Source organism: Trichomonas vaginalis, chromosome IV (genome assembly GCF_026262505.1).
Source record: "Trichomonas vaginalis G3 chromosome IV, whole genome shotgun sequence".
NCBI lineage: Eukaryota > Parabasalia > Trichomonadida > Trichomonadidae > Trichomonas > Trichomonas vaginalis.
Window position 1 is genome coordinate 6,474,367 of NC_067206.1, and position 25,774 is coordinate 6,500,140.

The window sequence follows — 25,774 nt, forward strand, 5'->3', positions numbered from 1 at the left end:
TCAAAAACATTCTATAACCCTCGATGAAGAGAATAAATTAACAGATTATATATTCGTCATTATTGCAGAATTAATGAAGAGAATAAATGAAAAAGAATTGGTGATATCATTAATGTCAGCGATGTAATGATGAAAAGAAATTTTGACTCATTATTTACAAAACCGAAAACAGAATATAGTCTTTATGACGTAATTACCGAATTAATGAAAAAGATTAATGATAATAAGAGTTCTGGCGGAAGAGTTGAATTAGAAGTGAATGATGTTAATGAGAAATTAGCCGAAAAAGCAGATAAAAACCATGTTCATTATATAAGTTCTGATGAACAGATTATAACGGACTATCATGGATATTTAACACAGAATGAACAAATAAGCACTGAAGATGTTAATGAAAGAAGATATAAATACATTCGTGCTAAAGGTTATGACATAAGCTGTACTGTACATTATGACACAGGTAAAGCACAAGAAGCATTTAGTTATAACGATGAAATTTATGCCTCTACTTTCTCTGTTAAAGGTGTATTAGTTGAACCAAGATTTACTTTGAGAGTTAAGTCAAAAATAACGTTTGAAGATGCTATTAAAAGTAAAGCTGACAAAGTTGAACTCGAAAGCAATGAACAAAGTTTTGAAATCTCATAAACACAACATCTCCGATATAAATGAACTTCAAACTTCTTTAGACAGTAAAGCCGACAAGAACCATACACATAAATCCTTCACTACTGTTAGAGCAGACGACATAATATTGAACTATACCCTTGGTTCAAGTGCACCTTTAGAGAATCCAAGTACAAGCGTAAAAGATACACTAAACTCCTTAAATAGTAAATGTATGAACATTGAAGGTCATGTCAGAAACTTTTGAAACACATGAACTACCAGCAATGTTAGATAAGAAAGCAGATAAGAACCATACACATGATTTCTTCACAACTGTTGGTATAGAAAGTATTGAAGGAACGGTTGAAGGAACTGGTGGGGATGCATTATATTGGAAACCTCCTAACTTTCCACAAGGTTTAACATCGGAGGAAAACATAACGACGATGAAATACATTAGATGTAGAAATGTTTATGTCATGGAGGATGAAAATAATGTTAAATTCACTGCTCAAGATTTATATGATAAGAAAGCTGACAAGAACCATACACATAAATCCTTCACTACTGTTAGAGCAGACGACATAATATTGAACTATACCCTTGGTTCAAGTGCACCTTTAGAGAATCCAAGTACAAGCGTAAAAGATACTCTTAACAATTTAGATAACAGTTGCAGGAATATCGAAGATCATGCCAGAAACTTTGAAGCATATGAACTACCAGCAATGTTAGATAAGAAAGCAGATAAAACTTATGTGGATGCAGAACTAACAAAGAAATTTTCGAAACCAGATACAATGACATTTACAACAGAAATTATAAATGGTGAACCAGCAACTCCATTTGAATTTGTTAGAGGTCTTCAACCAGATACTTTTGAATTTTTCTTGGATAATTCTATTGAACTAACATTACATTATAAAAGTGGAACAAATGCAACATTTCATCCGGGAGATACATTCCAAATGGTATTTAATGACATAAGTTCTTTAGAATATGTTTATAGAGTTATGAGCATATATGATTTAATATATCCTATAGGAGCTGTTTATACGTCTATGAATCCAATAAATCCAAACACTTATTTGGTGGTAGATGGTATGAAATAGTGACAGTTTTCCATTCTACACTAATACGCAGTCAATGAAGATGGGAGGTTCAAAGAAAATAGGTATTTGAAAACCTTCCTTCACATATGCATAGGTTCAGTGGAAGAACATCTGTGGAAGGAAACCATTCACATTCAATAACAAAAAGAGGTTATACAAATCTTGCAGCGGGTTCGGATAGACAGGGAATGCATAGATATGATATTTCAACTGACCCAGTAGATTCAAGCACAGGTATTTTCTGTGGAACTGCAGGAAATCATACACATGTTGTAGCTGGTATTACAGACCCAGCAGGTAATGGAAAATATTATATGCCTCCTTATATAACAATGCACGCTTGGATACGAGTTGGTTAAAATCTTTAACTTTACAAAATGAGCTTGAAAGAAGTATTCGAACAACATCCATGGAGGTCATTTAAGAAGTTCAATGAAGCTGCAAAGAGTTCGGGATTTACTAACAGAGCTGAAGTGAAAAGGTTCTTTGACAAAAATGTTGTACATCAAACAAAAATAAACCCTTACGACTACTTTTTACCAATTTACTCCAACACTCCTGACGCATACCAATTTGACACTCTCATTCAAAGCAGAAAATGTGGCCATAAACCATTCCTCATCTTCATAAATGTTAACACTCGTAAAGCATATGCATATCCAATGAAAAATAAAGGAACTCATGAAGTGTTAAGAGTTTTACAAAAGTTTGTAGCAGAACATAACCCAAGTACTTTAACATCAGACCAAGACGGTGCATACCTCAGCAACGAAATCACAGAATTTCTCATTAAGCATAAACAAACTCACTACACTACTGAAGACCATAACCATAACATACTCGGTATCATTAACCGCTTCATAAGAACGCTCAGAGATTTAAATCAAGAGCGAGACTTTACCGAAGAAACAATGAAACATTTCATCGAAGTATATAATTCCTCAACACATTCTACAACAGGCCATACACCAAATTCAATGACACAACAACAAGAAGAAAAGTATATACAAAAGAAACGAAGTCAAACACAAAATATCAGAAATTCAACACAATTTACTCTCATTCCTGGAACAAAAGTTCGTGTAGTTCTTGACGACAAACCGTTGACAAAGAAACGTTTAAGGTTAAGTCGAAATTATTATATCGTAGACTCTACGCAAGGTAATGGATATCTTATAAAAGCTGCTGACGACTCTATTGCGTTTTATCCTCGACATAAATTAGTCGAAAGTAGTAATGGCAAACTTGCTGAAACCATTGACGAAGCAAAGCGAGGAGTGGTTATTGAAATACTTGACTACAACATAAACGATGACACTTATAAAGTAAGATATGAAGGAGGCGTTGAAGATGTTATACCATCTAAGAACTTGAGAGAGTCGAAGCCAACACATCTGGGACCATTAGAGCGGGAGTACTGGAAAGACAAAAATATGCCAGAAAGAATAAGAAAATTCTTCTAAACTTTTTCGTTGGATGTAAATCAGACATGAATGAGAACAGTCATGTATTATTAATGTTTTCATAAATTTACACCAAAAATAATGTTTAGGTGAAGAGGTGAGATCTCACCCGTTTTTTCACCTCTTTTTTCACCCTCACCGCTTAGCGGCTCAGATTGCTTTAGCTTTCTCATGAATTTTCATGTATTTCCTTATGAAAGAAAAATAAAGTTAGTTTTATTTTTATTTATTTTTTTATCCGGAATATAAAGACAGTAATGACAACATCAGAGAACACAACAACAGTTATAGTCCATGAAGCAATAAATGAAGAATACGAATACATACAGTATAACAAACAATTGAGACTCATTCGTTCAGTCAAAGACGACATGTACCAAATGCAAAGTATAATGAATGCTCTTCAGTCTACAAAGCAAGCATATCATTGGTTTGAAAACCAACAGACAAAAGAACTTTTAGAAGAATTTCCTCATATGATTGCTACCCTCGGAAAACCGAGGGAAGAGATTCCATTCGAAAATCGCAAGAATTTGGCACCTGGTTTGAGAGGTTATTATGTTCATAGACTTTTAGTAAATGCTGTAGCAATGTGGGCTTCACCTCGTTATGCTTGTTATATTTTCATGATGTTAGATGAACTATATAAAGCAGAACGTGGAGAGATGGAAAAGAAACTTCAAGCAAAAGATGAAGTCATTGAATCCAAAGACAAAAGCATACAGAAAAGAATACCACGTTCAGTACCAAAAGGAAAGGAAAAGAGTTATAAGTATATGATATATACTGAAGAGTTGGAGAAAGAAGAAGATAAAGATATGGTTATGTTGCATTTAGTCAGAAGAAACAACAAGAGCTTTTATGACCTTGCTAAGATTTACAAATCTGACAGAAACTGGTTCTATCGTGAAAACTTACCGATTTCAATGACACCGAATGAGCAAATAAAAGAAATTGTCAAAAATACTCTTCCTCAAACACACTATGACATCAAAGGTTGCACAATACTTACCTTCAAAGAAGACTTACCATTACTGAAAGAAAAGATAACAGAATATTTCGATAACTTCAAAGAGGAAGAATGAAGTCACGACAACATTAACGAAGAAGTCACGACAACATTAACGAAGAGAGAATGAGGTGAAAAAACAGGTGAAATCTCACCTCTTCACCAAAAATATATTTTTGGTTAAATAGCTTCAGGGTCAATTTCTTCAACCATTTCACTTCCTTCGTCAATGTCAATAGAAGCTTCTTCAACCTTTGGTAAGAACTTTTGTATAACATCTTTGTTCGTTATTGTCTTCAGAGATGAAGGATAATATTTCACATTTATTTCACCCTTCTTATATTCTTTCTGTTCGGAAAGATTTAAAGCAATACTGAAGAAGTCAACGTTAGAGTTCTTTATGACAGTATAGTGTGTATCTTTGACATTCACGAAGAAACCCTTTTGTTTCAAAACTACTGCTAACTCTTGTGAAGTATAACGTTTGCGGTCAATGACGATAGCTAATGGTCTGACATACTGACCAAACTTAGATTCTTTCACAAACTTCTTGTTAAAGATAACATTAACGTTTGCAGAACCATTGAACTCATTCTTGATGGCAGTAGCGAGAGCATTGTATGAAAAGAACTTGCAATCTTGCATGTGTTTCATTAAAATAAAAATATTAAATTATTTTGAAAAATAACTTAAAAAAATGTAATCTAATTTTTCAAAAAAATATTTTTATCCGATAGAAAAGATGACAGAAAAATTAACTTTTTACATAGCGCCAGACCCTTCTTGCCCACATCTTTTTAAGCCACAATATATAGTCATAGAACTAAATAGAGAAAGCGAAATTCTACAAATAGAAGAAAGCGAAATTCTACAAACAGAAGAAACATATAGAGACCTAGATAACGAAACTGGATATGCACTATTCTGGTTAGATTGTCCTTATGAAATGTATGAAAAAAAGGCTTTATATGAAGAATATAGAAAATATTGTCATGAAAACAATATAAGACCAAGCTCTAGAGAAAAATTCTATGCTGGTATAAAACATCTTTTCGAAGTTCGGAATGGCAAATATAGAAAGAAATAATTTTTCTAAGTTTATTTTTTCAAAAAATATTTTTTATTTCCTACTAAAGATGTATCGGAAGTTGTCTAAGTTAGAACACTCGGAAATAAAACAACTTCTTACAGAAGCTAATATAGATGTTGCAAAGCATTACGCAACAAACAAAAAAGCACTCGCTGACATCCTCAATGACTATAATGGTGCAATAAGTTATGATAGAATTCATGAGTTCATAAAGCCGCAACGCGGCGAGGACGAAGTCCATGCAAGAGCATTTCCTTTAAATGACATTGCTATTGACTTATATCATAGACGTTCAGTACCTCATGAAGTAAGAAGAGAAATGTTTGACATAACAAATGCAAACGTTGGTGAAACAAGAAGAGCTGTACCACATGAAGTAAGAAGAGAAATGTTTGACATAACAAATGCAAACGTTGGTGAAACACGAAAGAGAGATGACACACTGAAACAACAGAGAAGAGAGATGTTTAAAAGTGCTATAGAACAAGTTCGCAAAGCTAATAATGTCATTCGTTCCATTGACGACAAACCAAAAGAAGGTGAGAGATGGTTAAAGAAAGATGAAGAAAATAGGAAGAGGAATGTGAAGTCAGGCAATAGACTCATTGACTTTAACATCGAAGCTTTAGATGAACCAAACAGAGACTACTTACACAAACATTTTGGTAAGGTTTTCATGAGACTCTTAGAGAAAATTAAAATAAACTCCCAACAGAGATGGATGGTATGTTATAAACTTGGTGGAAAGTATGAATGTTCTACGTTAAACCTCAATAATATTGGAACATTACTACATCAGCTCTTGAAGGAGAACTTTATATCAGAGATAGAAGCAAATGCCGCAGGTATTGTTGAAATGCACTATGACTTCTTCTTGACAAACATTCTTACCGAAATAAAGATGTATGATTTAACAGAATATGAAGGCTTAACGATGTCAGATGTAAAGAAAGGCAAACCAAAAAAGAGACCATATAGAGATGAAAGCACACTGACAAATGACCAGAAAGCCATTTTGGAAGCTCTTAAGCAAACAGGAAACCCAGCACTTATAGAAAGCTTTTGGAAAGATAATGGTGAAAAGAAGTTTTATAAGAAGAGAAGCGGTCAGTTCTGGAAGTATCTTTGCACATTACCTATAAATCTTGAACGCTACCAAATCTTCAATGAACTGAACAAAAGAACTGCAACACTTATGACAGAGGACAATTGTTTCGTTTATGCTTGCATTCAGGCTGGAGTAAATGAAGAAACTATTGACCACATGAGAGAAGTCATTCGTGTTAGAGACTTTCCTCAAAGTAAAGTACAAGAAATTTCTGACGCAACAGGTATAGCATTTAATGTTACCATTGGTTATTTCAATGACTCAAGACATAATGAAATAAAGAGATATATACCAAAAGAATGCGAAACTGTTAGAACTATTGACTTACTTCTTGTTGAAGACCACTACATGCTAAATGAAAGATTACCAATGACAACATACTTCATTCGAAACTATAAAGAAATTCTCAAAGCTTGTGGTGGAATGAACATTGAGAAACAGATGAAGATTTATACAAAGAGAGAAGATAAATATGTAGTTCGTTATGATAGAACAACACCGTTATGGGATGTTATGAAAACATTGTGGGAGTGCAAATATTTCGAACCTATTTCTTATGGAGAACTTTTCACATATACTACTGACTTATATAAACAGAACCTTGCACCATTTAAAGATTTGACATATGCTCCAAAGTATTGTGTACAACTGAAGAAGAAAGCAGAGTCAAAAGAAGTAAATAAAGCTAAATGTAAATTCATACCTGAGCACGTTTTCTTTGCTGACTTTGAGTGTAGTACGGATGGCTTTCATAAAGCTTTTAACATCTGTTATGACAGTGAAGATGGTTCAGTTGAGTGAAAGCATTTGGGGTCAAAACTGTGCAACAGAATTTTTGGAAAGACTTCCTGACAAGAGTTTAATATATTTTCACAACCTCAGTTATGACATAAACTTCATCTTAAGACACATGACAGAAGTGAAAGGAACTCCCATCATTAAAGGTTCACGAACAATGCAAATAACTGGTTTATATAAAGGACGGGCAATTATTATAAAAGACTCTTACAGTGTTATAAATAAGAAGCTTAAACTATTTCCTGCTATGTTTAACTTACAAACAGGACCGAAAGAAGTATTTCCATATAACTACTACAGCAGTGTTTTGTTAGCAAATGACAACAGAACTGGTGTCATTTCTGAAGCATGTAAGTTTATCCATGATGCAGATACATTTATGAAGAACATAGATTCCATCAAAGGTTGCAGAATAGATGAAAACCACTTCGACTTAGAAAAATATAGCACGTTTTACTGCAAACAAGATGTAAGAATTTTAAGAGAAGGTTTTGTAAAGTTCCGCAATGACTTATTGAAAGAGTTTGATTTAAACGTTTATGACTACGTTAGTATTTGTTCTATTGCTAACAAATTGTTTGAGAACAGAGTATACTTCCCGAATGGAAATCTTTATGACCTCTCAAATAAACCAAGAGAATTTATTTCGAGATGCATTCAAGGTGGAAGATGTATGTTGTCAGATAACATGAAACAAAAGAGCAAAAAGAAACTCATTGCTGACTTCGACACTGTTTCATTATATCCTTCAGCTATAGCAAGACTTTATACTTTAGAAGGAATTCCAAAAGTATTGAAGGATGAGATGCTAAGCACAGAGTATCTCATGAGACATTTATTCGATGATGACCAAAAGGAACCCATTGGTGAAAAGTTTATGTCTGGCTTCTTTGTTCTCATTAAGATAACAGAGATTGGTATACCCAGACACTTTCATTTAATAGTTTGCGACCCTGAACTAAATCCAGAACTTAACGTTCCAAGAAGTTCAAACACTTGCTGTCTCATGTATGTTGACCATATAACATTACAAGACCTCATAAAATATCAAGGTGTCAAATGTGAAGTGTTGCAAGGATACTATTACGATGGAAACAGAGATATGAGAATAAGAGATGAAGTAAAGAAGTTGTTTGAGTTAAGGTTAAAGTATAAGAAAGAAGGAAACCCCTTACAAGAAATTATAAAACTCATTCTGAACAGCATTTATGGCAAAACTATTCTATCTCCTATTGAGTCAAAAATAACCATAGTAAATGACAAAGATGCTATAAGATATGCTATAAGAAATTACAACCATATAGTGAAGTTCGAAGGTTTGGATGGTTCAGATAAAACTATTTTCAAGCTAACGAAAAGCATTTGCAGACACTTTAACTTCTGTCCACTTGGTGTTAATATTCTGTCTATGTCAAAACGTATTATGAATGAAGTATTCTGTACTGCAGAGACATGGGACTTCAAATATTTTACCAGGATACCGACAGTATGCACTTATATAATGAAGACATCCCAAAGCTTGCAGCAGAGTTTAAGAAGAGATATGGTCGCGAACTTATAGGAAAGAACCTTGGTCAATTTCATAGCGACTTTGCAGAAATAACACCTGGAAAACAAAGTTTAGCTTATAAAAGTATTTTCTGTGGAAAGAAGACCTACATAGACTTACTCACTAACGATTTAAATGAAGTTGCATTTCACTGCAGAATGAAAGGCGTGAAGCAAGATGTTATTGCTTTAACCGCTAATGAAATGTTTCCTGAAGCTATACAATGCTATTACAATGAAGATAAGAACATTCACATACCTGTTGGAACATATGACAAAGACTCTGAGTTCAGTTTAATGAAACTTTACAAAGCACTTTATGATGGTCAAGAGATTGCATTCGACTTATGTAAGTCATGTCAACCTTGCTTTGCTGAAAAGTTCAACTTTTCAATAACGACTAAAACAAGCTTTATTCGTAAGTTGAAGTTCTGAGGTCATTTATTTTTGTCAGCAATGAGGTCATGAATGAGGTCATTCGTGATAAAAATAAAGCTAGCGTAGATTTTACAATACTGCGATGGTAGAGTTTAAGAGTTGTGCTTCAATGTAGAGACAGTCCTTATGGTCTGGAGGCAAGAACACTGGACATTTATGGTCATGAGTGGAGAACATGTCTATCCAAAACTCACGATTGAAGCCAGTTAATTTATAGTATTTAGGGTTAGGAAGTGGTGAAGTTCTTGTATGACCAATGAACTCATTTTCAACTCCCTTACTTAAGTTTGAATATAATATAGCTTGCTTTCTATCCCAAATGCCAGGTGTTACAATCTTTGAAAATTCATTTTTCCTCGGAAGCATTGCATCATAATTGAAAACATTCTTAAAATCATCACTTGGTTCAGAGATTTGAAACCTTATACGTAATGGATTTTTTTCTCTTTAGCGACTTCATTGAATGGTGAGAATACAATGAATTGACAGTCATGAGTTCCATCTTCATTTTCATTAAATTCATAATGAAAGTCTATAAGTTGTGGCTGACTACCTTCTTCTTTCAGTTGTGCAAGAAACTCACGTAAAGGCTGTAAAGTTTGTACTTCAATGTTGAACTTTTTCTCGAACATCTCATTAAATGAAATCATACATTGCAACAATGTTGTATCGTCTTTAAAGTATTTGTATATGTGAATGTTTTGGGCGCTTAAAGACTGTTCGTCATTTTCTATCTCGACTTGAAGTATAAAGTCAACCTTTCTGAAAGCACGTGTTATATACATAGATGTTATGCCAATGTACTTCTCTTCATTTATGTTCACAATCCAGTCTGTTGGAAACTTAAACGTTACTCTGTTCCCCTTTATTTTGACGTCAGGGTTTTCACTACTGAACGCAACAGATAAAGGTATTTGTCTATACATTTAGTTCGGATAAAAATAAACCATTTACTCTTTCTTTGCTTCAGCTTCTTTAGCTTTTGCTTCAGCTTCTTCTCTAGCTTTTTCGCCAGCAAACGTGGGTTCTTTGTCTTCCAGCAGCTAATGCAGCAAGTTGTTTTTCACTAAGTTTTCTCTTTGGTCTCTCTGGCTTTTGTTCTTGTTTTTGTTCCTTCAGTTCGGATAAAATTTGCTCACGAATTTCTTTCTTCAATGCTTCAACATCTATGACCCCTTGGGTCTTGTCCGTAGGGCTTGTCTGAGTCATTTGACTGTAGATAAAAAACTAAATTAAAACTTTAACCGATGTAAAATGAGCTTGTCAAAATCAGAACGAGAGTCTATTATATTAAATGACGCCAGAGGAATACAACATCCTTTCTATTATGTAAGTCAGAGTAAAGATGGTAAAATATGTAAGAAAAAGAAAGGTTCCATTAGCGAATACAGAGAGCGACAACATTAAGGTGCATGGCAAGGGCGAAGCCCACGAAGCCCATATAAAACCTTCTGTTCAAACTGAAAAGTCAATAGAACAAGAAGAAAAGAAGCCAGATGTTCTTTCAATAACGAACCAAGAGCTTATTGCAAAGTTCGTGAATTTCATTGAAAAGCAAACCGAGTCAAAGAACCCTGACCCGCCAGTGAAAGAAGTTGAGACAAAAGAGAATGTACAGTTCATTGAAAATGTCAAGAAACAACTTCCACCACGAATGCCAAGAAGAAGAGTGAGAATAATGAAGTAAATAGATATTTTTATCTGAAGTAAATACATGCAGAACGAACAGCTAAACGAATTTACTCCAGCAGAGCATATTCATCAGATTCGCTCATATTTCGATATCATAGACAATGCAGTTCAAATTGGTGACACTAATAGAAAATATTCTGACGCAAAGATTCCATCACAACCTGGAACTGCTAAAGATAACACATGGGTAACATTCAATCTCTCACCTCTGGTGAAAAATATGTTGGACCTTTTACAATACATTCATTACGTATAAAATGGAAGGTCAATTTATTGTAGATAAAAGAAATTGGTTCAAGGTTCCAATAAAACAAACCCACCAGGATTTTGGATTGGTTTCGATGACGCTTTCTATGCAGTTGCTGGATATCAAATCCTTGCAAATGGTCGTATCGTATATTCTCAAGACAAGACAACAAGAGAAGGAAGCATATATAACTTCAAACTCACAAACTAACCGACAAATAAAGAAAGTAGATGTTTTCTCAAAGACTCGACATGAAGATGTATGGAGTCATTCGGGAACATGCAGAACAGGACAAATTGTTAGTGGTCAATTACAGCAGGAAATCATTTTGATTTTAAGCTTCGTTTAAGAATTCCTGTTAGAAGATTTTCCATTAGAAGCTATTCGATTTATTCCAGCTTTTGCAGGAAACATTCAGCTTAAAGTAAAGTTCAGTAGCGACGCCTTACAATGCACATCTATATCTGTAAATGATATCATTGCTTTTCAATCCAACTCTTAAAGTTGCATTTGCTTCAGATTCAAATCCACCGACAAATAAATTTGTTCCATGGAATGAACCATTCACTTATGATAACGAAGGCAGTAGAAGCTAGTGGAACAGTTTACTAATTACAACTGTAAACCAGCAACTATTTCGAACAAAGATGGATTTTAATGAATGTTTCATTCATCCAAAGTCATTCTCTTTAGACCCTAACATTATACAGAACTTGTAGAACATTATACAAACGAGGCTTTATGTTTTCCTGTTTAAAGTATGGATTGGATTCCTATGGACGGTTCATTCTCAAGAATACAGATAGTTCAAGTGCAACATTTACAGCAGCTTATACGCCTATTAATGTTAAAAGTATTTGGGCACTATTTAGAAAGAAAGACAACTATTATGTTAATTTTGAGAACCCTAAGTTTAAATATCTTCAGCTTTCCATGGAGCTTATGGAAATATGCCTGCAGAACCCGAAAAATCATATGGACCTGTATTTTATGAAATGGTTGCGAACGCTTGCCAATACAAACAATGATATGATAGATTTAATGAAGATGTTATGAGGTCATTGGTGGATGATGGTAGTGTGGAACATAAATGGGATAGCTATGACACACACATTTCTTATGTGGTTTTCCAACAGAAGTGGACTTTTGCTTCCAGCAAGGTCAAACATCTACTGCTCCAATAACATACAAATTGTCTGTTAAAGGACCTATTGAACTAGCAACTGAAACGTACCAAAGCCACTTATTGGATTTATGAGGATTGTTGCTTTGCCATTCAGGTGCGTGCTAATGGAATCCCAATAATAAGATTAGATGACTATAACTTAGCTACGGACGACAGTGAGGAATAAAGGATGAACGTTTATTTTTAAAGCTTATAAATGAGTTCTTCATCAAGCTCTCGTGAACCTTCACCATCTGTGAAACAAACTTTACAAACGATATATGGAGCACCTATTGAATATTTCTTACGAGCTGCACAATGGCAAAGAGCAGTCTCACCAAGGTTAGGTGTTCCACCAGCTCCTGTCAAAAATAGCATTTGGTCAAGTCCTTATATAAGATATGGTCTCCCACTAGGTTTGCTAGCTACAGCAGGAGCAGTTATGATGTTGAAAAGAAATAAAGCAAATGTTGTAAATAATACTGAAGTAGCTGAAGTTAAACAAACTCCGACACCATCACAAACACACCTTCAATGACTCCTGAACCTATGAAAGTACAAACTCCTGTTCAAAAGTCAACTCCTAAACCGACTCCAACATTTAAACCAGAACCTACTCCTCAAATAATAAATCGTAAAACTCCTGCGTTTCCTTACTGAAAAAATAACGTTATTTTTATTTAATATTAAAATTTTTATTTGATTGAAATGACGACTAAAGTCACTGAAGCAATGAAACAAAAGTTTTTGGTAGAATACATTAAATCAGGAGCGGTTCCAGAAGGTTTTTACGTTCATACTATGAAGGATGGTAGAGTTCAGTTTAGAAAGATAAAGCAACCATTAGATAGAGAAGGTATATTAAGGAAGATTAAACTTCATGAGGACAACATTGCTGAACTTAAGAAGAAGTTAGAAGAGTTGGAGAAAGGAAGAGAGTTATAAAGTAATGAGAACGTTTATGTTATGAGAAATTTTTAACATTAGTTTTATTTTTACTGAAAATTTTTATTTGGATGTAAATGACGAAAACTATTGAGATAACAAACTACAACGGTCATGAGTTCAAGAATTTGTTCTTCGTTCCTCGTGAAAATACATTCTATCAGATACGAGGGAGAAAGGGTAAAGTTAGTTTGAGCGTTTATGACAACAAACATAATGGGAGATATATAAAAGCAATAGATACAAACGGTAAACGTGTTTCATTAGCTTTGTCAAAACTTACTAACATTCATTTTGACAGTGATTTTGACTCTGACGATTGGAGTGACAGCAGCGATACTGAAGAATATGAACTATTGTGTGAAGCACAGCAATGGGAAGCGCTGCAATACTTTTGTAAATGAGAACATTAGTGGGAACGTTAGTGAGAACGTTTATTTTTTCATTAGTGAAGTCGTTAGCGAAAACGTTAGTGAGGTGAAGTGGTTGGTGGTTTTGTAAATATTTAAGGTTAAGTTAGTGTTGTCGTTTGCGTTTGTGTTGTAAAATATACGTTAACGGTTTTGTAAATATTTAAGGTTAAGTTAGTGTTGTCGTTTGTGTTGCAAAATATACGTTAACAGTTTTGTAAAGTGTCAAATTCACATATAATGGGTAAGGAAGCGCGCAGTGCCTCCGTACCCAAGATAACCATACTAACTAAAGATGGATGGTATGTTATAAACTTGGTGGAAAGTATGAATGTTCTACGTTAAACCTCAATAATATTGGAACATTACTACATCAGCTCTTGAAGGAGAACTTTATATCAGAGATAGAAGCAAATGCTGCAGGTATTGTTGAAATGCACTATGACTTCTTCTTGACAAACATAAAGAATCTTACTGAAATAAAGATGTATGATTTAACAGAATATGAAGGCTTAACGATGTCAGATGTAAAGAAAGGCAAACCAAAAAAGAGACCATATAGAGATGAAAGCACACTGACAAATGACCAGAAAGCCATTTTGGAAGCTCTTAAGCAAACAGGAAACCCAGCACTTATAGAAAGCTTTTGGAAAGATAATGGTGAAAAGAAGTTTTATAAGAAAAGAAGCGGTCAGTTCTGGAAGTATCTTTGCACATTACCTATAAATCTTGAACGCTACCAAATCTTCAATGAACTGAACAAAAGAACTGCAACACTTATGACAGAAGACAATTGTTTCGTTTATGCTTGCATTCAGGCTGGAGTAAATGAAGAAACTATTGACCACATGAGAGAAGTCATTCGTGTTAGAGACTTTCCTCAAAGTAAAGTACAAGAAATTTCTGACGCAACTGGTATAGCATTTAATGTTACCATTGGTTATTTCAATGACTCAAGACATAATGAAATAAAGAGATATATACCAAAAGAATGTGAAACTGTTCGAACTATTGACTTACTTCTTGTTGAAGACCACTACATGCTAAATGAAAGACTTCCAATGACAACATATTTCATTCGCAACTATATAGAAATCTTGAAGGAGTGTGGTGGAATGAACATTGAGAAACAGATGAAGATTTATACAAAGAGAGAAGATAAATATGTAGTTCGCATGGATAGAACTACACCGTTATGGGATGTTATGAAAACATTGTGGGAGTGCAAATATTTCGAACCTATTTCTTATGGAGAACTTTTCACATATACGACTGACTTATATAAACAGAACCTTGCACCATTTAAAGATTTGACATATGCTCCAAAGTATTGTGTACAACTGAAGAAGAAAGCAGAGTCAAAAGAAGTAAATAAAGCTAAATGTAAGTTCATTCCTGAGCATGTTTTCTTTGCTGACTTTGAATGTAGCACAGACGGCTTTCATAAAGCTTTTAACATATGTTACGACAGTGAAGATGGTTCAGTGAGTGAAAGCATATGGGGTCAAAACTGTGCAACAGAATTTTTGGAGCGACTTCCTGACAAGAGTTTAATATATTTCCATAACCTCAGCTATGATATAAACTTCATCTTAAGACACATGACAGAAGTGAAAGGAACTCCCATCATTAAAGGTTCACGAACAATGCAAATAACTGGTTTATATAAAGGACGGGCAATTATTATAAAAGACTCTTACAGTGTTATAAATAAGAAGCTTAAACTATTTCCTGCTATGTTTAACTTACAAACAGGACCGAAAGAAGTATTTCCATACAACTACTACAGCAGTGTTTTGTTAGCAAATGACAACAGAACTGGTGTCATTTCTGAAGCATGTAAGTTTATCCAGGATGCAGATACATTTATGAAAAACATAGATTCCATCAAAGGTTGCAGAATAGATGAAAACCATTTCGATTTAGAAAAGTATAGCACATTTTATTGCAAACAAGATGTAAGAATTTTAAGAGAAGGTTTTGTTAAGTTCCGCAATGACTTATTGAAAGAGTTTGATTTAAACGTTTATGACTACGTTAGTATTTGTTCAATTGCTAACAAATTATTTGAGAACAGAGTGTACTTCCCGAATGGAAATTTATATGACCTCTCAAATAAACCAAGAGAATTTATTTCGAGATGCATTCAAGGTGGAAGATGTATGCTGTCAGATAACATGAAACAAAAGAGCGAAAAGAAACTCATTGCTGACTTCGACGCTGTTTCATTATATCCATCAGCTATAGCAAGACTTTATACTTTAGAAGGAATTCCAAAGGTTATGAAGGATGAGATGCTAAGCACAGAGTATCTCATGAGACATTTATTCGATGACGACCAAAAGGAACCCATTGGTGAAAAGTTTATGTCCGGCTTCTTTGTTCTCATTAAGATAAAAGAGATTAGCATACATAGACACTTTCCTTTAATAGTTTGTGACCCTGAACTAAATCCAGAACTTAACGTTCCCAGAAGTTCAAACACTTGCTGTTTAATGTATGTTGACCATATAACATTACAAGACCTCATAAAATATCAAGGTGTCAAATGTGAAGTGTTGCAAGGATACTACTACGATGGAAACAGAGATATGAGAATAAGAGATGAAGTAAAGAAGTTGTTTGAGTTAAGGTTAAAGTATAAGAAAGAAGGAAATCCTTTGCAAGAAAATATAAAGCTCATTCTGAACAGTATTTATGGCAAAACTATTCTATCTCCTATTGAGTCAAAAATAACCATAGTAAAATGACAAAGATGCTATAAGATATGCCATCAGAAACTACAACCATATAGTGAAGTTCGAAGGTTTGGATGGTTCAGATAAAACTATTTTCAAGCTAACGAAAAGCATTTGCAGACACTTTAACTTCTGTCCACTTGGTGTTAATATTCTATCTATGTCGAAGAGAATAATGTGTGAAGTATTCTGTACTGCTGAAGACTTAGGAATGGACATCTTTTATAGCGATACCGACAGTATGCATCTCTACAATGAAGATATCCCTCGTTTAGCTGAAGAGTTTGAGAAACGTTATGGAAGAGTTCTCATTGGTAAAAACCTTGGTCAGTTTCATAGTGACTTCGCAGAAATAACACCTGGAAAACAAAGTTTAGCATACAAGTCAATATTTTGTGGAAAGAAGACCTACATAGACTTACTCACTAACGATTTAAATGAGTTGCATTCACTGCAGAATGAAAGGCGTGAAGCAAGATGTTATTGCTTTAACCGCTAATGAAATGTTTCCTGACTCTGTTCAGTGTTTCTATGATGAAGATAAAGGTTTAATGGTTCCGCAAGGAAAATTTGACAAAGACTCTGAGTTCAGTTTAATGAAACTTTACAAAGCACTTTATGACGGTCAAGAGATTGGATTTGACTTATGTAAGTCTTCTAGTCCTTGCTTTGCTGAAAAGTTTAACTTCTCAATAACGACTAAAACAAGCTTTATTCGTAAGTTGAAGTTCTGAGGTCATTTATTTTTGTCAGCAATGAGGTCATGAATGAGGTCATGAATGAGGTCAGCAATGAGGTCATGAATGAGGTCATGAATGAGGTCAGCAATGAGATCATGAATGAGGTCATTTATTTTTGTCAGCAATGAGGTCATTCGTGATAAAAATAAAGCTAGCGTAGATTTTACAATACTGCGATGGTAGAGTTTAAGAGTTGTGCTTCAATGTAGAGACAGTCCTTATGGTCTGGAGGCAAGAACACTGGACATTTATGGTCGTGAGTTGAGTACATGTCTATCCAAAACTCACGATTGAAGCCAGTTAATTTATAGTATTTAGGATTTGGTAATGGTGAATTTCTTGTATGACCAATGAACTCATTTTCAACTCCCTTACTTAAGTTTGAATATAATATAGCTTGCTTTCTATCCCAAATGTCAGGTGTTACAATCTTTGAAAATTCATTTTTCCTCGGAAGCATTGCATCATAATTGAAAACATTCTTGAAATCATCACTTGGTTCAGAGATTTGAAATCTTATACGTAATGGATTTTCTTTCTCTTTAGCTACTTCATTGAATGGTGAATATATAACAAACTGACAGTCATGTGTTCCATCTTCATTTTCATTAAATTCATAATGAAAGTCTATAAGTTGTGGCTGACTACCTTCTTCTTTCAGTTGTGCAAGAAACTCACGTAAAGGCTGTAAAGTTTGTACTTCAATGTTGAACTTTTTCTCGAACATCTCATTAAATGAAATCATACATTGTTGCAATGTTGTATCGTCTTTAAAGTATTTGTATATGTGAATGTTTTGGGCGCTTAAAGACTGTTCGTCATTTTCTATCTCGACTTGAAGTATAAAGTCAACCTTTCTGAAAGCACGTGTTATATACATAGATGTTATGCAATGTACTTCTCTTCATTTATGTTCACAATCCAGTCTGTTGGAAACTTAAACGTTACTCTGTTCCCCTTTATTTTGACGTCAGGGTTTTCACTACTGAACGCAACAGATAAAGGTATTTGTCTATACATTTAATTCGGATAAAAATAAACCATTTACTCTTTCTTTGCTTCAGCTTCTTTAGCTTTTGCTTCAGCTTCTTCTCTAGCTTTCTTCGCCAGCAAACGTGGGTTCTTTTGTCTTCCAGCAGCTAATGCAGCAAGTTGTTTTTCACTAAGTTTTCTCTTTGGTCTCTCTGGCTTTTGTTCTTGTTTTTGTTCCTTCAGTTCGGATAAAATTTGCTCACGAATTTCTTTCTTCAATGCTTCAACATCTATGACCCCTTGGGTCTTGTCCGTAGGACTTGTCTGAGTCATTTGACTGTAGATAAAAAACTAAATTAAAACTTTAACCGATGTAAAATGAGCTTGTCAAAATCAGAGCGAGCGTCTATTATATTAAATGACGCAAGAGGAATACAACATCCTTTCTATTACGTAAGTCAGAGTAAAGATGGTAAAATATACGTAAGAAAAAGAAAGGTTCCATTAGCGAATACAGAAAGCGACAACATTAAGGTGTATGGCAAGGGTGAAGCCCACGAAGCCCATATAAAACCTTCTATTCAAACTGAAAAGTCAATAGAACCAGAAGAAAAGAAGCCAGATGTTCTTTCAATAACGAACCAAGAGCTTATTGCAAAGTTCGTGAATTTCATTGAAAAGCAAACGAGTCAAAGAACCCTGACCCACCAGTGAAAGAAGTTGAGACAAAAGAGAATGTACAGTTCATTGAAAATGTCAAGAAACAACTTCCACCACGAATGCCAAGAAGAAGAGTGAGAATAATGAAGTAAATAGATATTTTTATCCGAAGTAAATACATGCAGAACGAACAGTTAAACGAATTTACTCCAGCAGAGCATATTCATCAGATTCGCTCATATTTCGATATCATAGACAATGCAGTTCAAATTGGTGACACTAATAGAAAATATTCTGACGCAAAGATTCCATCACAACCTGGAACTGCTAAAGATAACACATGGGTAACATTCAATCTCTCACCTCCTGGTGAAAATATGTTGGACCTTTACAATACATTCATTACGTATAAAATGGAAGGTCAATTTATTGCAGATAAAGAAATTGGTTCAGGTTCCAATAAAACAAACCCACCAGGATTTTGGATTGGTTTCGATGACGCTTTCTATGCAGTTGCTGGATATCAAATCCTTGCAAATGGTCGTATCGTATATTCTCAAGACAACGCAAGAGAAGAAGCATATATAACTTCAAACTCACAAACTACCGAACAAATAAAGAAAGTAGATGTTTCTCAAAGACTCGACATGAAGATGTATGGAGTCATTCGGGAACATGCAGAACAGGACAAATTGTTAGTGGTCCAATTACAGCAGGAAAATCATTTGATTTTAAGCTTCGTTTAAGAATTCCTGTTAGAAGATTCCTTCCATTAGAAGCTATTCGATTTATTCCAGCTTTTGCAGGAAACATTCAGCTTAAAGTAAAGTTCAGTAGCGACGCCTTACAATGCACATCTATATCTGTAAATGATATCGTTGCTTTCAATCCAACTCTTAAAGTTGCATTTGCTTCAGATTCAAATCCACCGACAAATAAATTTGTTCCATGGAATGAACCATTCACTATGATAACGAAGGCAATAGAAGCTAGTGGAACAGTTACTATTACAACTGTAACCCAGCAACTATTTCGAATAAAGATGGATTTTAATGAATGTTTCATTCATCCAAAGTCATTCTCTTTAGACCCTAACATTTATACAGAACTTGTAGAACATTATACAAACGAGGCTTTATGTTTCCTGTTAAAGTTATGGATTGGATTCCTATGGACGGTTCATTCTCAAAGAATACAGATAGTTCAAGTGCAACATTTACAGCAGCTTATACGCCTATTAATGTTAAAAGTATTTGGGCACTATTTAGAAAGAAAGACAACTATTATGTTAATTTTGAGAACCCTAAGTTTAAATATCTTCAGCTTTCCATGGGAGCTTATGGAAATATGCCTGCAGAACCCGAAAAATCATATGGACCTGTATTTTATGAAATGGTTGCGAACGCCTGCAATACAAACAATGATATGATAGGATTTAATGAAGATGTTATGAGGTCATTGGTGGATCATGGTAGTGTGGAACATAAATGGGATAGCTATGACAACACACATTTCTTATGTGGTTTTCCAACAGAAGTGGACTTTTGCTTCCAGCAAGGTCAAACATCTACTGCTCCAATAACATACAAATTGTCTGTTAAAGGACCTATTGAACTAGCAACTGAAAATGTACCAAAGCCACTTATTGGATTTATGAGGGATTGTTGCTTTGCCATTCAGGTGCGTGCTAATGGAATCCCATAATAAGATTAGATGACTATAACTTAGCTACGGACGACGGTGAGGAATAAAGGATGAACGTTTATTTTAAAGCTTATAAATGAGTTCTTCATCAAGCTCTCGTGAACCTTCACCATCTATGAAACAAACTTTACCAAACAATTATGGAGCACCTATTGAATATTTCTTACGAGCTGCACAATGGCAAAGAGCAGTCTCACCAAGGTTAGGTGTTCCACCAGCTCCTGTCAAAAATAGCATTTGGTCAAGTCCTTATATAAGATATGGTTTCCCACTAGGTTTGCTAGCTACAGCAGGAGCAGTTATGATGTTGAAAAGAAATAAAGCAAATGTTGTAAATAATACTGAAGTAGCTGAAGTTAAACAAACTCCAACACCTTCACAAGCAAAACCTTCAATGACTCCTGAACCTATGGAAGTACAAACTCCTGTTCAAAAGTCAACTCCTAAACCGACTCCAACATTTAAACCAGAACCTACTCCTCAAATAAATCGTAAAACTCCTGCGTTTCCTTACTGAAAAAATAACGTTAGTTTTATTTTATTTGAACATTTTATTTAGAGTAAAATGACGACTAAAGTCACTGAAGCAATGAAACAAAAGTTCTTGGTAGAATACATTAAATCAGGAGCGGTTCCAGAAGGTTTTTACGTTCATACTATGAAGGATGGTAGAGTTCAGTTTAGAAAGATAAAGCAACCATTAGATAAAGAAGGAATTTTGAGAAAGATTAAACTTCATGAGGACAACATTGCTGAACTTAAGAAGAAGCTAGAAGAGTTGGAGAAAGCAGACGACAGTGAGGAATAAAGCAATGAATTCAACAGGGTGAAAAAACAGGTGAGATCTCACCACTTCACCTAAATCTATTTTTGTGCTATGTTTTCATACGTGTGAGGGTGGTGATATCATTTATTTTTAAGTTTATTTTTTAAAATTATTTTTAAGTTTATTTTTATATAAATGACGAAAACTATTGAGATAACAAACTACAACGGTCATGAGTTCAAGAATTTGTTCTTCGTTCCTCGTGAAAATACATTCTATCAGATACGAGGGAGAAAGGGTAAAGTTAGTTTGAGCGTTTATGACTACAAGCATAATGGAAAGTTTATACAAGCAATAGATACAAACGGTAAGCGTGTTTCATTAGCTTTGTCAAAACTTACAGGTATAAACTATGACAGTGATTTTGACCTATATGAAGAAGAAAGTGAGTCAGAAGATGATGAGCTGTTATATGAAGCACAGCAATGGGAGGAGTTGCAATACTTTTGTAAGTGAGAACGTTTATTTTTACATTAGTGAAGTCGTTTGTGAAAACATTAGTGAAGTCGTTAGTGGAGTCGTTTATGTGTCAGATGGTTTTGTAAATATTTAAGGTTAAGTTAGTGTTGTCGTTTGTGTTGTAAAATATACGTTAACGGTTTCGTAAAGTGTCAAATTCACATAACAGGGGTACGGTGGAACGCAGTGCCGTCGTACCCATGATATGTATACTAACTTATAAAGCAGAACGTGGAGAGATGGAAAACAAGCTTGAAGCAAAAGACAAAAGCATTCAGAAAAGAATACCACGTTCGGTACCAAAAGGAAAGGAAAAGAGTTATAAGTATATGATATATACTGAAGAGTTGGAGAAAGAAGAAGACAGTGACATGGTTATGTTGCATTTAGTCAGAAGAAACAACAAAAGCTTTTACGACCTTGCTAAGATTTACAAATCTGACAGAAATTGGTTCTATCGCGAAAACTTACCGATTTCAATGACCCCAAATGAAGATGTGAAACAAATAGTTCAAGATACGTTACCTCAAACACACTATGATATTAAAGGTTGTACAATTTTTACCTTCAAAGAAGACTTAACATTACTGAAAGAAAAGATAACAGAGTATTTTGACAACTTCAAACAAGTAGGGTAGATGAACTCTTTATTTTTCAAGCTTGACTTTTTACAATTTGAACTTTGTTTGCGTAGATATGAATTCTGAAAGAAGTATGAGGGTCTTGTATGACTTTGTACTTCTCCCATAGTTCATGTCTGTCAAACTTACCTGCCATGGACTCTTTCATAAGTTCCATGAAATCGTCTTCGGACAATCCGGGGAAAAGTATTATGTCAGTAAGTATTCTTTTAACATCCTTACTTAAACTCTTTGCTGTCTGTACACAAATGACAACTGAGATGTTAAAGTGTCTGAGCTTCTTAAGAATTCGACACATATCTTGTTCTCTATTCTTTAACAAAGGATGAGAGGCGAAATCATCTAAGATAAGAAGACATCTATGAGGGTAAGTCTTCCAATCGTAAGATTGCAATTTCTTCGAAATGTATTCTATCTCTTTCTGTTTGTTTCTGAAGTGGTGTTTGTCTAATATTCTCTGCATTTCCTCATTAGGTTCTTTAAACTTAGAATTTATATACTCATTTATAGCATTATACTTCAAAACTCTTCTTTGGTACTTCTTTATCCAATCTAACAACTCAGTATCCTTTATACATACTAACTTAGACTTCTTTATAATATCTTTGAACGAATTGACGGTTTGGTCAAATTGACCAGAAGTCGAACAAATAACAACTAACTCATAGAATGGGTTCTTCTCATCTAGTTCTTGTTGTTGTGCAGCCATTTTAAGATAAGTGAAAGTCTTACCCGACCCAGGTGGTGCAATTAGACCTGTTATACCATTCTGAGCAAATAAGAACTTGTCATGTATAGGCTTTATCTGAGCATTTTCTAACTTCCTCTTGTTCTTATTTAAAACATTCTCAAATTTCTTGTCAATGTCAGCAAACTTTTTTTCTAACATATTTTTAGAAAAATTAAAATTTTTATCTTTTAGAAAATGTCTAGCGATTTCGCTATCTATATTCGAGACAAACTTTTTGACAGCAAAACATCTGTCGACCATAAAATCTTACATAGTGTAAACAAGAAAGGTGAATTTGTTCTAAAGTTCTGTTTCTGGGAATATGACAAGAACCATAAAACATTACAAAGAGCAGTCTTAAAATTTGTCAATGACAGACTTGTTGACAGAGATGACGCCGATTGGAAAGATGAAGTCCAACAAAAGTTCTTAGAATGCAAAGAAGACACATGCGCTGTTCTTGAAGATGAAATAGAAAACAGAATAGAAGAGCTATTAAAGGACAAAGAACTTTTACATAGATATGGTTCTGAGAAATTTGACATATCTCCACCAGAGAAGAAGAAGAAAAAAAGAAAGAGAAAAAAGTAGAAGAGAAGAAAGAACCTGAACCAGTTCCAGAGAAAAAGAAATTTGACATGTAAAAATAAAATTTTATTTTTAGAACATTTCTGGGTCAATGTCAATGTTCTCTTCCTCTTTAGGAGTAAACACTGGCTTAGACTCTAAAATCTTTTTACCCAATTTACCTTGAACTTCTACAACTTTAGACTCATAATATTCATAGTCGTCTGTCTTCTTTGGTTCATAAGGTATAACAAGTTTGTATGCTTTGCCTTCTTTAAGGTTTGAGAACCTTCTGTCAAAACTTTCTTTGACTGTTAACAAACCTTCTATGTCTAAGTCTTCAAATTTCGCACCGTTTTTAGTCACAATAGCAAACTTAACTGGTTCGATGTTCCAAACTTTGCTGAATGAAGACTTTTCAAAATGGTAGAAGTAAACATTCAAATATGTGAATGGGTCTAGTTCTTCTTTAAGTCCTGACATGTACTTGTTTACTGAGATGAATTTCGTCATCTTTTCTATCGGATAAAAAAATATTTTTTTTAAATTTACTCAGAAAAAATTTTCTTTGTATATACACCATTCTGAACATCTAAAAGACTTTTGACATTTGCCAAGAATGTACGTTTAGAAGCTGCCATATAACCATATTCTTGACAATATTGTTTATACGAATCGTACAATGACCTTTCATCTAATGACACAAAGTCAGTTTCATCTACGAACAGTTCATAAACACTCTTGTTTGCTTCTAACAATGTTTGTCTCTCTTCGGTATGTGGAATTTGTCTTGGATTGAAGTTAGAAATATCTAATGTCATAAAGTATGAGAACAAATGGTTGTAAAACTCTGGTGTCAAAGTTTCTGCTAAGTCGTCAAAATATTCTGTATCTTGCATATGAGCTTCTGACGTTCTGACAACTACATATCTTCTGTCAGAACTTTCTAACTTCATCGGAACAGCATTGTTTGAAACCATAATGAAGTTTGCAACATTTTCACAAACTCTTTGGTCTTTATACTTTCTTTCAACAACTCCAACTTTGTCTGTTATAAGACTCTTCAAAGCATCTGAGTTCAAAACTTTTGTTGTATCTATACTTTGAAGTTCATTGCAAACTATAAGTTTCATATTCTCTATTGAGGAGTTAAACTTGCCACAGATGTTTTCTAAGTTTGTCATATTCGGATTCGAATAGCCCTCTAACAGTTTGCACAAAATATCTGTAAAGAAAGTATTCTTACCAGTTCCTTGTTTTCCAATTATAATGAGAGCAGTTTCATTTTTAGCACTTGGATGTTGTAAGATATTTGCAAACCAACATAAGATATACTCATAGACTCTTTCGTTTCCATTGCATATAATTTCTTTGACATGGTCTAACCAAGCTTCTATAATACTGTGTTTCCATTCTACTTGTTCGTATTTATATCCAGTGAAGATAGAATAGAAGTTTGGAGAAGGTGTATAGAACTTTATACCTCGAACTGAAAAATCTTCTAACTTTGACAATAAGATATCCCAAGCATCTAACATCTTCATTCCAACTTGTACAACTTTTATTTTCTTAAGTTTCTGTCTACATTCTTGTTCAGACACTATTGTTGCTCTTGGTTTGTTAAAGACAACATCCCCTTCTTTCATGACATAACATTCTGGGGCAAAGTCAACATAAATGACTAAACGTTTCAAATTCTCGACTGCTTTGTTATAGTCTCTAAATGGACACATATTTCTGAATGCTTGGAAGTCATAAAAATCTGAAACATCTATTCTGTACATTTTTATAAAAATAAAAAAAATATTATTTTTTTATTCTTGACTTTGTTGTTCCATTTGTTGCATTTGTTGCATTTGTTGCATTTGTTGTTCTTGAGCTATTTGTTGTTGAAGTTGTTCTTGTAATACAATACTTTCACCAGTTGCATCTTCCAATTCGAACTTTCTGCCGTCATTGACAAATACATAGGACATAAAAGTTTTACAGGAACAAAGTTTGCGTCAAACTAATGTCAACGTTATACTTGCCAAAGTGTTTGAGTTCACTAAGGTTGAAAAATTCTGCATTCGAATGAACAATAGGCAAACCAGCAGAGAAAGT

The 25,774-nt window shown here is 34.2% G+C and overlaps 19 protein-coding genes and 6 pseudogenes across 25 annotated transcripts, besides 5 other annotated features; 19 read left to right on the forward strand and 6 right to left on the reverse strand.

Moving 5' to 3' along the window:
• Window positions 1–13,794: part of a mobile genetic element that runs on past the window's edge.
• Window positions 205–1,964, forward strand: TVAGG3_0041520 (annotated as a pseudogene). The gene has a single exon. A coding segment is annotated over exon 1 (1,760 nt).
• On the forward strand, window positions 2,384–3,184 carry TVAGG3_0041530 (integrase core domain containing protein family; the record flags this gene model as incomplete). The annotated part of the gene is made up of 1 exon (XM_051220751.1): window positions 2,384–3,184. One exon carries the CDS (start codon window positions 2,384–2,386, stop codon window positions 3,182–3,184), a length of 801 nt encoding a protein of 266 aa, XP_051105737.1.
• On the forward strand, window positions 3,442–4,269 carry TVAGG3_0041540 (KilA, N-terminal/APSES-type HTH, DNA-binding family; the record flags this gene model as incomplete). Its single annotated transcript, XM_051220752.1, has 1 exon — window positions 3,442–4,269. The coding sequence occupies one exon, from the start codon at window positions 3,442–3,444 to the stop codon at window positions 4,267–4,269; it is 828 nt and encodes a 275-aa protein (XP_051105738.1).
• TVAGG3_0041550 (uncharacterized protein) lies at window positions 4,374–4,847 on the reverse strand (the record flags this gene model as incomplete). Its single annotated transcript, XM_051220753.1, has 1 exon — window positions 4,374–4,847. One exon carries the CDS (start codon window positions 4,845–4,847, stop codon window positions 4,374–4,376), a length of 474 nt encoding a protein of 157 aa, XP_051105739.1.
• TVAGG3_0041560 (organellar and viral DNA polymerase type B) lies at window positions 5,330–5,822 on the forward strand (the record flags this gene model as incomplete). Its single annotated transcript, XM_051220754.1, has 1 exon — window positions 5,330–5,822. A coding segment is annotated over one exon (493 nt), but the record flags the coding sequence as incomplete, so codon positions are not given.
• On the forward strand, window positions 6,185–7,066 carry TVAGG3_0041570 (organellar and viral DNA polymerase type B; the record flags this gene model as incomplete). Its single annotated transcript, XM_051220755.1, has 1 exon — window positions 6,185–7,066. A coding segment is annotated over one exon (882 nt), but the record flags the coding sequence as incomplete, so codon positions are not given.
• Window positions 7,437–8,043, forward strand: TVAGG3_0041580 (organellar and viral DNA polymerase type B; the record flags this gene model as incomplete). Its single annotated transcript, XM_051220756.1, has 1 exon — window positions 7,437–8,043. A coding segment is annotated over one exon (607 nt), but the record flags the coding sequence as incomplete, so codon positions are not given.
• On the forward strand, window positions 8,613–9,172 carry TVAGG3_0041590 (annotated as a pseudogene). Its single transcript has one exon. A coding segment is annotated over exon 1 (560 nt).
• TVAGG3_0041600 (uncharacterized protein) lies at window positions 9,598–10,101 on the reverse strand (the record flags this gene model as incomplete). The annotated part of the gene is made up of 1 exon (XM_051220757.1): window positions 9,598–10,101. The coding sequence occupies one exon, from the start codon at window positions 10,099–10,101 to the stop codon at window positions 9,598–9,600; it is 504 nt and encodes a 167-aa protein (XP_051105743.1).
• TVAGG3_0041610 lies at window positions 10,430–10,862 on the forward strand (annotated as a pseudogene). Its single transcript has one exon. A coding segment is annotated over exon 1 (433 nt).
• On the forward strand, window positions 12,581–12,939 carry TVAGG3_0041620 (annotated as a pseudogene). The gene has a single exon. A coding segment is annotated over exon 1 (359 nt).
• On the forward strand, window positions 12,988–13,224 carry TVAGG3_0041630 (uncharacterized protein; the record flags this gene model as incomplete). Its single annotated transcript, XM_051220758.1, has 1 exon — window positions 12,988–13,224. The coding sequence occupies one exon, from the start codon at window positions 12,988–12,990 to the stop codon at window positions 13,222–13,224; it is 237 nt and encodes a 78-aa protein (XP_051105744.1).
• Window positions 13,252–13,794: a terminal%2Cinverted (terminal inverted repeat of Maverick-1A transposon ID:TVAGG3_0041470).
• Window positions 13,795–13,927: 133 nt separating this feature from the next.
• Window positions 13,928–21,951: a mobile genetic element.
• On the forward strand, window positions 13,934–14,910 carry TVAGG3_0041650 (organellar and viral DNA polymerase type B; the record flags this gene model as incomplete). The annotated part of the gene is made up of 1 exon (XM_001314482.2): window positions 13,934–14,910. A coding segment is annotated over one exon (977 nt), but the record flags the coding sequence as incomplete, so codon positions are not given.
• Window positions 15,236–15,856, forward strand: TVAGG3_0041660 (organellar and viral DNA polymerase type B; the record flags this gene model as incomplete). The annotated part of the gene is made up of 1 exon (XM_051220759.1): window positions 15,236–15,856. A coding segment is annotated over one exon (621 nt), but the record flags the coding sequence as incomplete, so codon positions are not given.
• TVAGG3_0041670 (organellar and viral DNA polymerase type B) lies at window positions 16,831–17,106 on the forward strand (the record flags this gene model as incomplete). The annotated part of the gene is made up of 1 exon (XM_051220760.1): window positions 16,831–17,106. One exon carries the CDS (start codon window positions 16,831–16,833, stop codon window positions 17,104–17,106), a length of 276 nt encoding a protein of 91 aa, XP_051105746.1.
• On the reverse strand, window positions 17,276–17,839 carry TVAGG3_0041680 (uncharacterized protein; the record flags this gene model as incomplete). Its single annotated transcript, XM_051220761.1, has 1 exon — window positions 17,276–17,839. One exon carries the CDS (start codon window positions 17,837–17,839, stop codon window positions 17,276–17,278), a length of 564 nt encoding a protein of 187 aa, XP_051105747.1.
• TVAGG3_0041690 (uncharacterized protein) lies at window positions 18,157–18,417 on the reverse strand (the record flags this gene model as incomplete). Its single annotated transcript, XM_051220762.1, has 1 exon — window positions 18,157–18,417. The coding sequence occupies one exon, from the start codon at window positions 18,415–18,417 to the stop codon at window positions 18,157–18,159; it is 261 nt and encodes an 86-aa protein (XP_051105748.1).
• On the forward strand, window positions 19,882–20,484 carry TVAGG3_0041700 (annotated as a pseudogene). Its single transcript has one exon. A coding segment is annotated over exon 1 (603 nt).
• Window positions 20,525–20,965, forward strand: TVAGG3_0041710 (repellent protein 1 family; the record flags this gene model as incomplete). The annotated part of the gene is made up of 1 exon (XM_001330505.2): window positions 20,525–20,965. One exon carries the CDS (start codon window positions 20,525–20,527, stop codon window positions 20,963–20,965), a length of 441 nt encoding a protein of 146 aa, XP_001330540.2.
• TVAGG3_0041720 (uncharacterized protein) lies at window positions 21,014–21,256 on the forward strand (the record flags this gene model as incomplete). The annotated part of the gene is made up of 1 exon (XM_001330506.2): window positions 21,014–21,256. One exon carries the CDS (start codon window positions 21,014–21,016, stop codon window positions 21,254–21,256), a length of 243 nt encoding a protein of 80 aa, XP_001330541.2.
• Window positions 21,257–21,409: a terminal%2Cinverted (terminal inverted repeat of Maverick-1B transposon ID:TVAGG3_0041640).
• TVAGG3_0041730 (uncharacterized protein) lies at window positions 21,410–21,730 on the forward strand (the record flags this gene model as incomplete). The annotated part of the gene is made up of 1 exon (XM_051220763.1): window positions 21,410–21,730. The coding sequence occupies one exon, from the start codon at window positions 21,410–21,412 to the stop codon at window positions 21,728–21,730; it is 321 nt and encodes a 106-aa protein (XP_051105749.1).
• Window positions 21,952–25,452: a mobile genetic element.
• TVAGG3_0041750 (uncharacterized protein) lies at window positions 21,973–22,371 on the forward strand (the record flags this gene model as incomplete). The annotated part of the gene is made up of 1 exon (XM_051220764.1): window positions 21,973–22,371. The coding sequence occupies one exon, from the start codon at window positions 21,973–21,975 to the stop codon at window positions 22,369–22,371; it is 399 nt and encodes a 132-aa protein (XP_051105750.1).
• TVAGG3_0041760 (protein of unknown function, DUF4106 family) lies at window positions 22,388–22,837 on the reverse strand (the record flags this gene model as incomplete). Its single annotated transcript, XM_051220765.1, has 1 exon — window positions 22,388–22,837. The coding sequence occupies one exon, from the start codon at window positions 22,835–22,837 to the stop codon at window positions 22,388–22,390; it is 450 nt and encodes a 149-aa protein (XP_051105751.1).
• On the forward strand, window positions 23,300–23,748 carry TVAGG3_0041770 (annotated as a pseudogene). Its single transcript has one exon. A coding segment is annotated over exon 1 (449 nt).
• On the reverse strand, window positions 23,765–24,184 carry TVAGG3_0041780 (protein of unknown function, DUF4108 family; the record flags this gene model as incomplete). The annotated part of the gene is made up of 1 exon (XM_051220766.1): window positions 23,765–24,184. The coding sequence occupies one exon, from the start codon at window positions 24,182–24,184 to the stop codon at window positions 23,765–23,767; it is 420 nt and encodes a 139-aa protein (XP_051105752.1).
• Window positions 25,453–25,774: the final 322 nt, after the last annotated feature.